Source organism: Panthera leo, chromosome C2, assembly GCF_018350215.1.
Source record: "Panthera leo isolate Ple1 chromosome C2, P.leo_Ple1_pat1.1, whole genome shotgun sequence".
Taxonomy (NCBI): Eukaryota; Metazoa; Chordata; class Mammalia; order Carnivora; family Felidae; genus Panthera; species Panthera leo.
This window is the reverse complement of record NC_056687.1, coordinates 7,145,408-7,158,603: the sequence shown is the minus strand read 5'-3', so window position 1 is coordinate 7,158,603 and position 13,196 is coordinate 7,145,408. Positions and strand designations below refer to the sequence as shown.

The window sequence follows — 13,196 nt, the reverse complement described above, 5'->3', positions numbered from 1 at the left end:
GCCGGTGAAACGCAATGCTGCAATTATATCAGAAAGATAGTCCCATGGTCCCCTCTATAGCCTCAGTGGACCCCGAGTGTCAAGTCCGGGGATCCTGCGTGTGGGATGCAGAATTGAGAAAAACAATGCCTTCCTTGTGAAACTTCTCTGTAGAAACAAGGATTATGTTCCCACATGACTTTTTATTTTGGCTGCCAGGAAGCTCAAAGCCATACTGGAAGCATGGCTACAATATCTTGGCCAAGCTTGCGGTCAAATGTGCTCAAAATGGCTGCCTCATCCTTTCACGTGACTTTGGTTTTCCATCAATAGTTTTAATTGCCTCAGTACTGACTCCTAATTTCTTTTTGATCAGTGGTTTGGTTCACGGGTCTATCGGTAGTTGAGTTCACAAGGCATCTCAAATCCTTCATGGGATTGAATGAATATATGCATATCGAAGTAAGTATGAGGTGTATTCTGGTATACAGTGCGAAACAAAATAAAGCATGGTAATAAAAGAATTGGTAAGATGTAAAAAAAAAAAAAAGCCATGAACTTGCCAAAAGATCAAGGCTGGTTTCCTAGACAGAGTGAATTTGCCTTGCAGAAGGATCTGTTAGCAGAGAAAGGAAGAAGGGCATTCCATCGGAGGGAACAGCATGGGCGAAGACACTGGGTTGCAGCAATGGCAGCATGAGAGCAGAGTGACGGGGTGGGGGGGGGACAGGATGTGGCAGAGAAAAATGACGGAGGCTGCAAAAAAATTTAGGAATCGTACCACGAAAGGTACAAAGGAAGCTCCTCTTGACCAGCCATCTCATTCCTCAGATGTTTGTGACATTTGCCTGAATCAGTCATCTGAGCTCTGAATCCCACACTCTCCTGTCAGGAACTACATACTTCATTGTGGATGGGTCTTATCTACTTCTGACAGGCTTTGGTCACTTCCTCTGTGACGGGTACATGAGTTATAAGTGCTCAGTGAATACTTGATGAATTGAGGAGAAGGGACCCAGCACAGAGGGTGTGAGGAAGACACAATACCAGTAATTCCAGCCATGGGTGTCTGGGGGGCAAGAATAAAGGGGTCTTGAATCATGTAAGAGCTTGTATTCATGTGACTGAAACACAGTAAGCACTCCGTGAATGAATGAATGAATGAATGAATCAATCAATCAAGCAAGCAAGCAAGCAGTCAGTCAATGGAGTGATGAAGCGAATGTGGCAATTCTTGATTTCTGAGACTTCTGATCACCATGAGTGTTTGTGCCCCGGGTGGCTATTTGGAAAATAAAAGTAGAAATGTTTGAAAAGCCCAGTGCTTCAGCACTCATGTTAGGGAATAAAAACAGAAAAGGGAAAAAAATCTTTCAAAATGATGTAAGCTGCTAAAACCAGCGGTCCCGTTCCATTTTGGTCAGCATTTTGCAACTTTTAAGAACAGTGGACGAAGACTGTGCCTTCCTCTTTGTTAGCCCTGCTGGTTAGCACATCACCAAGTACACTGTGAATACCTCAAAAGTTACAGTGGCTGCCAGAGGGACACCTGGCACACAGAGGGACAGCGTCCCTGATGGCAGGTGCTCAGTGAGGCATCGTGAAGCCCAGGCTCTTTAGAATACCAGCTCCATGGGGTGCCTGGGTGGCTCAGTCGGTTGAGCGTCCGACTTTGGCTCAGGTCGTGATCTCACGGTCCGTGAGTTCGAGCCCCGCGTCGGGCTCTGTGCTGACCGCTCAGAGCCTGGAGCCTGCTTCGGATTCTGTGTCTCCCTCTCTCTCTGCCCCTCCCCTGCTCATGCTGTCTCTCTCTGTCTCAGAAATAAAAAGAAAAGTGCACTCCAGTGGTGCAGTGGGGACCCATTTGTTTCTGAACAGTGATCTGTGTTTGCAGAATTGGGGAGGCAGACGTGGAAACACCTGCAAGTTAGATTCCTGCATCGTACCCCAGGTGTCTTGGCTGTTGTTAGCAATGTAGCCAAATGCCTACAAGCCTCATACTATGATTCAGTTTGTCAGAATGAATCTCAGGCTTCCTCTTCTCCCACGCAGCATTTCGTGCCCTTAACGGTCCCGGGTTTTCCTATGGATGAAGTGATGCGTGGTCTTTGCAGATTTTATTATTTTATTTTATTTTATTTTATTTTATTTTATTTTATTTTACTTTACTTTATTTCATTTCATTTTATTTTATCTTATTTTATTTTATTATTTTTATTTGAGTATGTCTGACACACAATGTTACGTTAGTGCCCCACCCATGACAGGTCCCCAAAATACACCCTAAGGGAGAAGAAGCTTTAGGAAGACAAAATTCCTTCCCCCCCGAACGGGTGACTCTTCATTTTGCAAAATTGTTGGGAACATCATCGTGAAACTATTGGTTACTTCTTCCCGGCCACCCACGCCTTTATTAAAAACAGGTAAAAACAGGTACCTGTGTTCACGTAAAACTTATTCAGTGTCTTCTACTTAGATTAGAGCTTCTCAAACCATGTTCTGCATGCAAGTCATCCAAAAAGCGTGCCAACCATGTGGCCTCCTCAACCCTTCCCACACCCAGGTTCAGGAAACTCGGAAATGTGCATTTTCGGATCGCAAGTCTCCCGGGTAATCCTGATGCAAGTGGTTCTGACTGTACCCGGAGAAACTCTCTCCAGTCGGTGTCCAAATCCACCTGAGCCAACCACCAACGTGCCGTCTCACCAGGCCGCCCGCGTAGGTTCGCTTACGAACCTCCTCGTAAGACGGAGTTCACGGAATGACACTGTGAGCCTGCCACCGTGTAAGGAACAGCCCAACCCCACGAGATGGAGACTTACACCTACGGACATGCACACCAAATAGACAGACAGACAGACAGACAGACAAGTAGATAGATAGATAGATAGATAGATAGATAGATAGATAGACAGACGATAGATAGATAGAAACGTATAAATGTGATTTATTGTCGAACCGTGTACTTTGCGAGGGAGAAGCACGCATCAACAATTTTTCCAGGACAAGAGGCATGAGCCAAGGCTTTCCAGAATGTCTCGTGGTCTCACTGAGGGTTGTTCTCATGACTTCCCTGTTCCTCCCCTACGACAAACCGAGGAATACGTTTTTCTCTCGACTCAGAATGAACAGCCGGGCCATCGCTTTCCTTTTTAGCCCATGAACGCTTAACCACGTACCGATTGAGGCCTTCCCCTTCTCACTGACGCCCGCTGACACCTTGGGGCTGAATGCCACCCGCCTTCTGCAACTGTGCAAAGGCTAAAAGTTTGCATTTTAAAGGCAGACGCTTCAGGGCGCCTGGGTGGCTCAGTCCACTGAGCACCCCGACTCTTCATTTTTGGCTCGGGTCATGATCTCACGTCTCATTAAACGGAGCCCCGCCTCGGGCTCTGCGCTGACAGCACGGAGCCTGCTTGGGATTCTCTCTCTCCCTCTCTTTCTCTCGCTCTCTCAAAATAAATAAACAAAAATTAAAAATAAAATAAAATAAAATAAAAGCAGATGCTTAGAAATAAGTATTTTTTTCAGCAATCTTTATGACTTGCACGGATGAGCGTCAGTCCGTGTGTTTAGCTAGAGGGAGACACACATGCCAGGTGGAGCCAGGTTTGGAAAACTCTCTCCGTGGGCAGAGCATTCAAGGCCCAAGATGTGCCCGAACGAGGTGCCCGGGTCCCGGAGCCAGGGCTGAGCTGCAGACGCCGCAGCTGGACAGGGCCGTCCCCGGGTCCTGCAATCTCACGGCCACATTGGGGAATTCTCTGGACGGTGCAATGCGGCCGTGTGGGCGGGCGTGAGTGGGTGTGGGTGTGGGCGCGTGTGTTCATCTGTGTGCCTGTGTATGACCACACCTACTTGAAGCTTGACCAATAACTGGAAGGCTGACGGCTTGCAAAATCAGCCACAGCTCTCTTACAAACACTATCAACCGAATAACTGCCTGCGTTTGGTATGAAGCAACTGAAGGAGGGAAGAGCTGGAAGAGGCCTTTCTTCAGGGGATGAAACCAATCTTTGCACAAAAACGTCAGTATGAGCCAATCTGCACGACCGTCAGTCCACCCAGCCAGCTGACATTTAATGAGCACCTACTATAAACCGGGAACGGTGGGGGGGGGGGGGGCTCTGACTTCATTGACTCGGTCCTTTGCCTCTTCCCCGTATAAACAGCTCTCCTGATCTCTGAACATTTTACTCAAGGTAGGAAGCGTCCAGTCTGTCCCTCGTTGGCAATGATATTGACGACATCGAAGCACATTGATAGCACGACAGAAACATGACCCCATCCGTATACAGTGTGAGCACATCACGCGTTACCTCCCGGGCCGGTGAGGCTCTCAGGAGCCAAGACAAGAATCTTCAATACGGGCCTGTCCTCAGATGGATTCTCTGGTCTTAGAGAACTAACAAAAACTTCGTTTCGCCTGACTTGAAGAAACGACGCTCTGAAGAAACAAGGCTAAGGCTGAGAGGGGTCGTGTGGGTGGGCGCTCTTCGGGTCTGTACCTCGTCCTGTTCACGTCCAGACAGCGTCCGAGGCAACGGCGTCCCTGCCCCCTGCTCCTCCCCAGGAACTCCCCTGCTCTCCAGCCTTTTTTAGGTACCCCACGTCCAGGACGCGTGCCTCAGACCATCTGCATTTCCGTATGGCTCCCCCTCCGCAGGAACTGCCTTTTGTGCGACGGCCCGGGATCGAGTCCCGAGTTTCGGGTCAGCAGCTCGGGGGCTATGGTCAAACCAAAAGGGGGGAGCTTCCGTACAAAAGCCAACTGCCTTTCAGTCAACATCGAAACCTGTTTTGTCCCCGTCACCGGGCACACATGAGACTTCATGTCTGCTGTCTCCTATAAAGGTCTCACAACATGCCTCCGAGGTGGCCCCAAAGGATGATGCCTTTCGTATCAAGGCATCAAGCAGTCTTGCTGAAAGCCACCACCCAGCGACCACCCCGGGGAGCAGCCCGGGCCACGGACCCAAGCCAGACGTTCTGCCAAGTACCGCGTGCTTTGCACTCTATTTGGAAGGTGCCGGAGGTCCGTGAAAGTGGCCGCGTGCAGGAGAAGGGGCAGCAGGATGAGACGCACACCCTGAGCGGATCTGAGCCTGCGGCCACCCCGCTTCACGGAGGTGAAGGTCAGTGACCCCTGGAGCAAGACGGAGTCCAGTCTGCGCGGACCTCGCTCGTGCACTGGCAGCCTTTCGCGCCTTCTCCCCTCGCTTGGTGTTCATGGAGAACCTACCTCAGGCCAGCCCTGTACTTGGCCATGGAGGTTGGGCCTTTCGGGGGGGCTTGCGTTGTACTGAGGGAGGAAGCCACTCAGCAAACGCTCACGTGAATGGACAGTGGAGTGACAGCCGGGAGACCAAGAGGGCGGAGGGGGTTGAGGTCAGCCGGTGGAATGGGGAATGGCTTTCGGCGGGGCCTTCGGGAAAGGCCTCTCCGAGGAGACATTTGCACCGAGCGCTCGTGAAGGACAGAACTACCTGGAACCAAGGGTTTCAGGCTGAAGTGACCCTGATTCCAAGCCCCTGAGGCCAAGCCACAGGGTGACCAGATGGCTGCAAGGAGTGACAGAGGGGAGCCCACAGGGGCCGTGTTAGGAGCCGAGATTTAACCCAGCAGCTAACGGAAGAGACCCAGGGCAGGCAGGCCCGTCTGAACGCGGACTTGGCCTTCTGTTAACAGTAGTCCCCGGGAGAAGTCAGTTGACCCCTGGGAGCTCCATTTTCCTCATCAGGGAAATTGTGATATAAGGATTCCTATTTTCCAAGCGGCGCCTGGGTGACTCAGTCGGTTAAGGGTCTGACTTCGGCTCAGGTCAGGATCTCTCGGTCCGTGAGTTCGAGCCCCGAGACGGGCTCTGTGCTGACAGCTCAGAGCCTGGAGCCCGCTTTGGGTTCTGGGTCTCCCTCTCTGTTCCTCCCCCCTCATGCTGTCTCTCTCTCTCTCTCTCTGTGTCTCTATCAAAAATAAACATTAAAAAATTAAAAAAAAAACAATTCCTATTTCCCAAGATATCACGAGATGGTGCCTTCACACTGCTTACCCAAAACCCTGACACCTGTTAAAGACCCACAAAGCAGTGACGGTGTCTGTGGTAGTTTTGGGTTTCTGCAGCTCGTTTCCTCCGAAAAGTCATCTTTCCCATCACCTTCAGTTTTTTGCTAAACAAGTGAGTTCGTGGCATTTTCCTCAAGTTCAGGGCTATTGCTTTGGTTTGAGTTTAGAATTACTTCTGTGGCAAAGAGTCATTCTGGTTCTCAGAATCGGGACGACAGGCCAGGGTGAGCTGGAATTTTCAATTTTGAGCACGAACCGTGATGCCTCCCAGCTTTGTATTTTGCCAGCTAAGAAGTCTTTTTCGAAAGCATACCACATAGAATGAAAATGTAGCACTTCATGCAAAAACAAGGATATTTAAGAGGGGCGCCTGGGCGGCTCGGTCAGTTAAGCGGCCGACTCTTGGTTTCCGCTCAGGTCACGACCTCACGGTTTGTGCGATCGAGCCCTGCGCTGGGCTTTGCGTTGACAACGCAGAGCCTGCTTGGGATTCTCTCTCTCCGTCTCTCTCTGCCTCTCCCCCACGTGTGCTCTCTCAATCTCTTTCTCAAAAATAAACTTTTTTTTTTTTAAAAAAAGAATATTTACCACCAAATAATCTCAGAGAAAGGGCACTTCTTCCCCTGAAAGGTCATTTTTCGTAGGTTTCCATCCTCTCTTTGTCTCTCCCGCGCGCGCACACACACACACACACAGACACGCACACACACACTCAGTGGACATTCCACCACAGGTGGACAGACTCCTGTTGGCCTGCGTTTACAGTCACTCCCCCAGGCCATGGAGGGTGCCGGATGCCAGAGGCAGGCAGGCCAAGCTCGACGGCACCCTAGGAGCATCTGACCTGCTGGGACGATCACTCTGCGCTCGTTCGTGGTCATGTTTGGGGGCGGAATGTGCTTCTCCTCCATGTAGCTGCCATAATTCATGCCGACGGTGTCTGGGGCGCCCGCCATCTTCCCGCCTTTTGCCATGCTGCATTCATCCGGGGAGTTTCTGAAGGAGAAGAAGATACATTCTTCCATTATTGCTGCCCCCCGGCCGGCCTGTGATCCACAGAGAGAACGGAGCAAGGGTGTGGTGGAGAGAGGCGGACGGAGAAGGGAGGAGAGAAGAGTCAACGGGCAAATACGGTGTCTGCTCGGGGCTGAATGGCCCTGTCCCCCCAAAACTCCTTTCCTGAAGCCCTGACAAATGGAACGGTATTCAGAAGTGGGGCCTTCGGCAGGTGATCACATGAGGTCACAACGGCGAGGCCCCCATGACGGGATCAGTCCCTTACAAGAAGCAGAAGGGACCCGGGGACTCTCCCTCTCTGTCTCTGCCACTGAGGATACACTGAGAAGGTGGCCGTCCACAGCCCAGACCCTGGCCTCGCCGGCACCTTGACCTTGGACTTCCAGCCCCCAGAACTGTGGGAAATAAATTAATAAATTTGTGTCACGTAAGCCCCCCAGTCTGCGGCATTTAGCTATGCCAGCCCGAGGGGACTAGTGCACTGCCCACCTTCGGCTGAAGCCCGGGGCGGCCTGGAGGGAAGCAAGTTGCCAGCTGGCTTCTGTTTCTTAAGCCAGAGCCTTCTGAAACTGTCATGTCAAAACTCCACTGGTGACAGCTGTTTGGAAACACTTGCAAGGAACAGTGAACCGCCACGGTCCTGTCTCCGTGACTGTAAACAGGCCATGTACCGTATGCACAGAGGTGACCCCAGCTCGGACAGCTGGGTTTATCCTCCAACGACATTCGCCTTCAAAACCTCAGAATGAAATTCGTCTGTTCAGTTTCAACTCCCTATAGCCAATCATGAGATATGGAGCTTTGGAGGCTCACGCTGTCCCTAGCCGAGACACTGGCAGGCGGGGCAGGGACGGGGGCAGACCTGGCAGCCTGGGAGGTGGCCGGAGAGTGGACTCAGCTGCCCCTAGGGGTTGGGATGGGGTGTGAAACCAGCCATGAGGACGGATGCAGATAGGAGTCAGCCGCTGGCCCTCTGACGACCACTCACAGGGCCACTACCGTTAGGAAGGCAGCGGCAGCCATTTGGATAAAGACAAACCCTGCCTTCTTTCTGGAAAAAGAAGAAAGGGACCATAAATATATGACGAAATCATATCTAACAGGGAACCCCCCAAAAGGAAAATCCAACGCAACCAGGAAACAGAAAAATATGTCAATGCCTTTTAGAAGGTTAGCCCACAGCTCATTAACTTCGAGACCACTGTAGATGAGGGGCCTTGATAGTTGGGTTATATCTTCTAAGGTGGGTTTCCAAAAACTGCCTCTCGAGCTCTACCCCACACAGGATTTTCCTACTCTTGGGAATCTCCAAAACTCCACTGCATGTTGGATTCCCTCCCAGTGTCTAAGGCGTTGAGGTTGTGGGCTCCACTCCAATGAACTTTTCTTCGTCTCCTCCACACCTCACTAGTTGAAGCTCTGCATCCAACTTGTGGAATCATGGAACCATGGGCCTGGCATGGCCTTGACCTTCAAGCTTGAGAACATCAAAACCCTCTGAGCCAGAAGGGCACTCTCTGGGTGGGACAGGCCCGGAGTGGGATGGAGAAGGTCATTCGGGAGCCAAAGGCTTGGCAGGGGTGTGGACAGGAAGGGCAGACCAAGGGAAAGAGTGCCCTGGAAAAGAGGGAAAAGAGGGAAAAGAGCTCATTCAGCATCCTAGATCACTGAAAATACACACAGACCTGGTGCTGATGGAGACAGCTCAGGGCTGACAGCGAGGAAGGCGTAGGTACATCTACAGATAAAGATCATGGTCAGGGTCACAGGACTAAGGCCCCACCACAGGCCTGGAAATACATGGCCATGTTTCACAGCATCCCCACAGCTGTACTAACACGAAGGAAATTTATAAACAATAACAGTCTGAGTTCCCATGGTGCACACTCTCTAGATTTCCATCACTGCCTACACATGCATTATTTCCTCCTGATGCTACTTTTCCTGGCTGCAGACACTTATCTCTAAAAGACCCATCCTAATATCACAACACAGAATGTCTTCACACTTGACACTTAGTTTCCTATCCCTCTGGAAAATTCCAGCAGTTGAGGAGAAGGTGTGTGTTTTGGTGTATTTTCCTCAAGGAGAGAAGTTACTAGGGACAGGGGGACAGAGTCTAAAAGATTTGGTTCTTCAAGGAACAAGCTTTAGATGCTGTTCAGCAGATGAGCATAACTCTGGCAACAACTACAGAGTCTGGGATGAGCGCTGCAAGTTCACCCATTCACTCATCCATCTAGAGCATTTTTATTGAGTGCCTGCTGTATACCAGGCACCATAAGTTCTCTCTTCTCCAGCAGGACAGGTAAGCTTTCCCATTCACCTTCCACTGAAAACCAAACCCCAGAAAACAAAAACAAGAAACAAAACAAAAGCAAAGCAAAAGCAAAAAACAGAAGCAAAACAAAAACAAAACAGCCCTCAGACCCTATTTTCAAAAGCTGTGCCTTCAAGACAGTTGAAAAAAAAAATCATCTTTTTTCCACTGTATTTTGTTTTAGCTTCAGGGGAAGATAGAATGGAACCAGGTTTTTGATCATTTCCAATAGTTTCTGTAAAAAAAAGCTCTAAGGGAACTCCGGCCCCAGAGAGGGGAGAGGGTCACCCCCCAGGCCACTGACAATGCTGGACTCCAAGCAGGTTATCAATACACAGTGGCCACAAGAGCCCCGGCTGTTCTGTTCTCACTTGCCAGGCATTTCCCCTGGTGTATTCTCTTGGGAATTTTAACAGACCAAGAGGAGCACACAGAAGTGTGGGCCCTGTCCTGAGAGCCTAACCATTAACAGTCCTCACGATAGCCTGGGGAGGCAGGTGCATACATCACATCCATTTTTCAGAGGCGTCAGCCAAGTACACAAAGGAGAAGGGCCTGCTCAGGTCGCAGAGCCAGGAGAGGTCAAAAGTAAGACTTGAAGCTGGGCAGCCTAACTCCCTGCCCCTGTGCAGAATGCCCCCACCAAGTCAAGGGAAGATGCTGTCCCTACAAGGTGAAATAAACCTGAACTTCAGAAAGGCGTTGACAACTCCCTGACCACGTGTTACTCTGGTTTAAGCCATGTGTTGCAATATTTGCACAATTCCTATTCTAGGGCATCACTGTAGCCCCAGGGCAGGTTCAATCCCGGGCACGGCGTGTGTGGGACCCAACGAAGGACACATATAAAAGAAAAAAAAAAACCTAAGTAAGAAATAGAGGCAATTCCAGGAGAAGAACATTTTTTTCAGAGGGTACATCTATTATTTAGACACTGCTTTGTTTAAGAAAAAAAAAAATCTCAACCTGATTCAGAGAACTGGAAAGTGTATTTTTAAAAGTCTCACAGTAAATACATTTTCAGTTCTTAGCGCAGGTGTGAGAAGAAAAGACCCACACTCTGCGGAATCTGCCTCCCGGCTTACGGCACTTGCAGCTTCAACATCGTGCACTCCGAGGCTTGTAAGTCATCAAAGAGAAACTTCCAGAAACAGTTTGGTACTCCCCCGGCAGCAAGCCCTGCCAAGAACAGAGGATCATGTGATCTCTACGCTACCTACCATGATAAGGGTTTGGGTGTTCAATGTATCGCTTCTGAAATGCACATAGCAAAGGGCATCCCTTTAAATACTGTATTCTTAGTATTTACATACGTGTTTTCTAGCAGTTTCTGTGAAGATTCTAAGGCAATTCATTAGATGCTTGCTAAATGGGTCATCATTTATATGAAATACGAAATGCTCTGGTCTTATTGTTTGGGGCATGAATTTCTTCATTGCAAGTAAGGCATCCTTCAAGACATTTCTCTCAATGACGCTTTTCAGGGCATACGGAAGTTATTACGCAAACCCAAATCACAACGAGCTATCACCTCACACCTATCAGGAGGGCTACTGCAAAAAACAAAAGATGACAAATGTTGGCGAGGACGCAGAGAAATCGGAACTTTTGCATACTCTTGGTGAAGATGCCCAATGGTACAGCTGTAATGGAACGCCGTGGGGAGGTCCCCGAAAGTCTTTTTTAAAAGACAATCGTATGATCCAGGGATCTCATTTTTGCATATTCATCCAAAAGAATGGAAATCCAAATCTCAAAGCGATATTAGCACTCCTCTGTTCCTTACAGCTAATATTCCCGATGGTCAAGGTGTGGAAACGAATGTCCACGGATGGCCCGGTGGATGAAGAAACTGTGGTACGTGCAACAGTGTGCTCATCCTCCTGTAAAAGAAGGGAATCCTATAACGCACGACAACGGCTGGGCCTTGAGCACGTTATGCTGAGTGATATAGATCGGTCACCGACGAACAAAAGCCGGTTTCCGCTTCACGTGAGGTATCTAAAGGAGTCACATTCAGAGAACTGAATAGTGGGACAGTGGTTTCCAGGAGCTCGGGCAGGCGGGGAGATGGGGGGTTACCAACCAATAAGCATAAAGTTTCAGTCAAGCAGGATGGAAAAGCTCTCGAGACCTGCTCTCCAATATTCTAGCCTTTGGTCAACAATAACGTGTACCTCAAACTCTGTTAAAAAGGTATAGATCACTGGGGGACGGCACAGAGCCCTCTTCGGATCCTCTCTCTTCTGCTCTCTCTGCCCCTTCCCTGTTCACACTCTTTCCCGAAAATAAATAAAATAAATACTTCAAAAAAACCGAACAAAGAAAAAAGGGGTATAGATCTCATGTCAGGTGTTCTTACCACATTGAAATAAAATAAATTGGAAATGACTGGGTCTTAGCCACATTCTCGTATTCACATTTTCGGGTCTGGGTTCAGCGTGTAACCCGAAAAACACTGGTTTTGACAATCCCATAGAGAATGTGGCATCAGAGAGAGGGATCGGGAGCTGGGAGGACAGGTGCTCCCCTCTGTCACAGCAGAAGAAATCCCACCTTGGGCTGAGGTCGCCCCGGGAGGGGAAGGCTGGGGCAGAAGCAAGAATTTCGCTAAGGCACCTGACGAAAGCTGGGGCGCCATATTGCTTCCCAACTCCCCCAGTGCCCTCTTGGGGCCACACGGCTTTGGGAGTTTAGTCTCCCAAAGGAGCAACCTCACAGAACCCCATGGCACACGCATATAACTGTGGCCACTCCAGGGGATATGGAAATAGCACAGAAAGACCCTTCTACCTTCACCTAGAAAAGATGGCACCACGGTGCCCTTCTTCAGAAAACCGCACACACATGCCCAACTCAGTTGGCTTGTCGAGCCTCAGCGAACTAAACACTCGGAAAGAGCGTTTGCAGAATCAAGTTCTCATGAATCGAGACAGTGAGTGCTGACTTCGTAAGGCATACTAGCATTTCAAATCGACGATCGAAGGGGCAGGCAAAGAATACCCAATAAATTGGAAATTGCACTAAATTTAAATTCAGGTGAGATGTCAGCCATGTCCCCGAACCCAACTGGGTTCTGACAGAGTTTCAGAATCAAGGGGCTGGAAGAATCTCCATCCCCAACCCCCCAGGCATGACTCTCCGGAAGCTACTTAGACCAACAAATGTTTAGTTCACGTTACTAATGTTTTTCTAGGGAAGAGGTTCCATCATTCTCCTCTGCAACTTTAGAGTTATATTTATGTGGGCGTGTGGTGGTTTCGAATCTACTTTCTGCCTTTACCCTTCCTCAGACCATGTGAGGTTTCCGAGGCATAGAAGACGACACGATATAAGACAGTTATAAAAACGCACACGAGACAAAATGATAACATAAATAATCAAAGGCATGCAAGTGAATCTAAGGTAAGGGCAGAAAAGTAACCAATCACGAGATAAAATCAGCACATTGAGTAGGCTTACTATTTATGGTTGCTAGAGGTAGGACACTAATTCATCTCTGAGCTTCCTACTGGCCAAAGCAAAGAAGGAAATGCATCCCGTCACTATTCAAGGTGTCAGAAACATTAAGACGAACCAGGTCTTAGCAAGCAACATCCTTCCCAGTATCTGACAACAGATTCAGAGCATCGCACACAGTGTCGGGGTAGGGGTGGGGAGGGCTGGTGATAAAGCAGGGTGCTCCAAGCACTCAGGTCCCTGCTGCTTCGGCTACAGAAATCAAGAGACTGCACATCCTCACAAGTCCTCCATACCTGCCGTTTCTTGACCCTTTTGGAAAGAACTGGCCAACCAGGGAGGTCAGTGCAGGAATATT

The 13,196-nt window shown here is 49.4% G+C and overlaps 1 protein-coding gene across 5 annotated transcripts in view; it reads right to left on the bottom strand.

Annotated features, from left to right (window-relative positions):
• The window catches only part of ERG (ETS transcription factor ERG), a 264,684-nt gene that overhangs the window by 35,727 nt on the left and 215,761 nt on the right, over nucleotides 1-13,196 (bottom strand). For all 5 annotated transcript variants that reach the window (XM_042903746.1, XM_042903747.1, XM_042903745.1 and 2 more), the window contains one exon: nucleotides 6,887-7,038. In XM_042903746.1, the coding sequence (XP_042759680.1) occupies nucleotides 6,887-7,038 (152 nt within the window). The remainder of the gene's footprint in view (nucleotides 1-6,886; nucleotides 7,039-13,196) is intronic.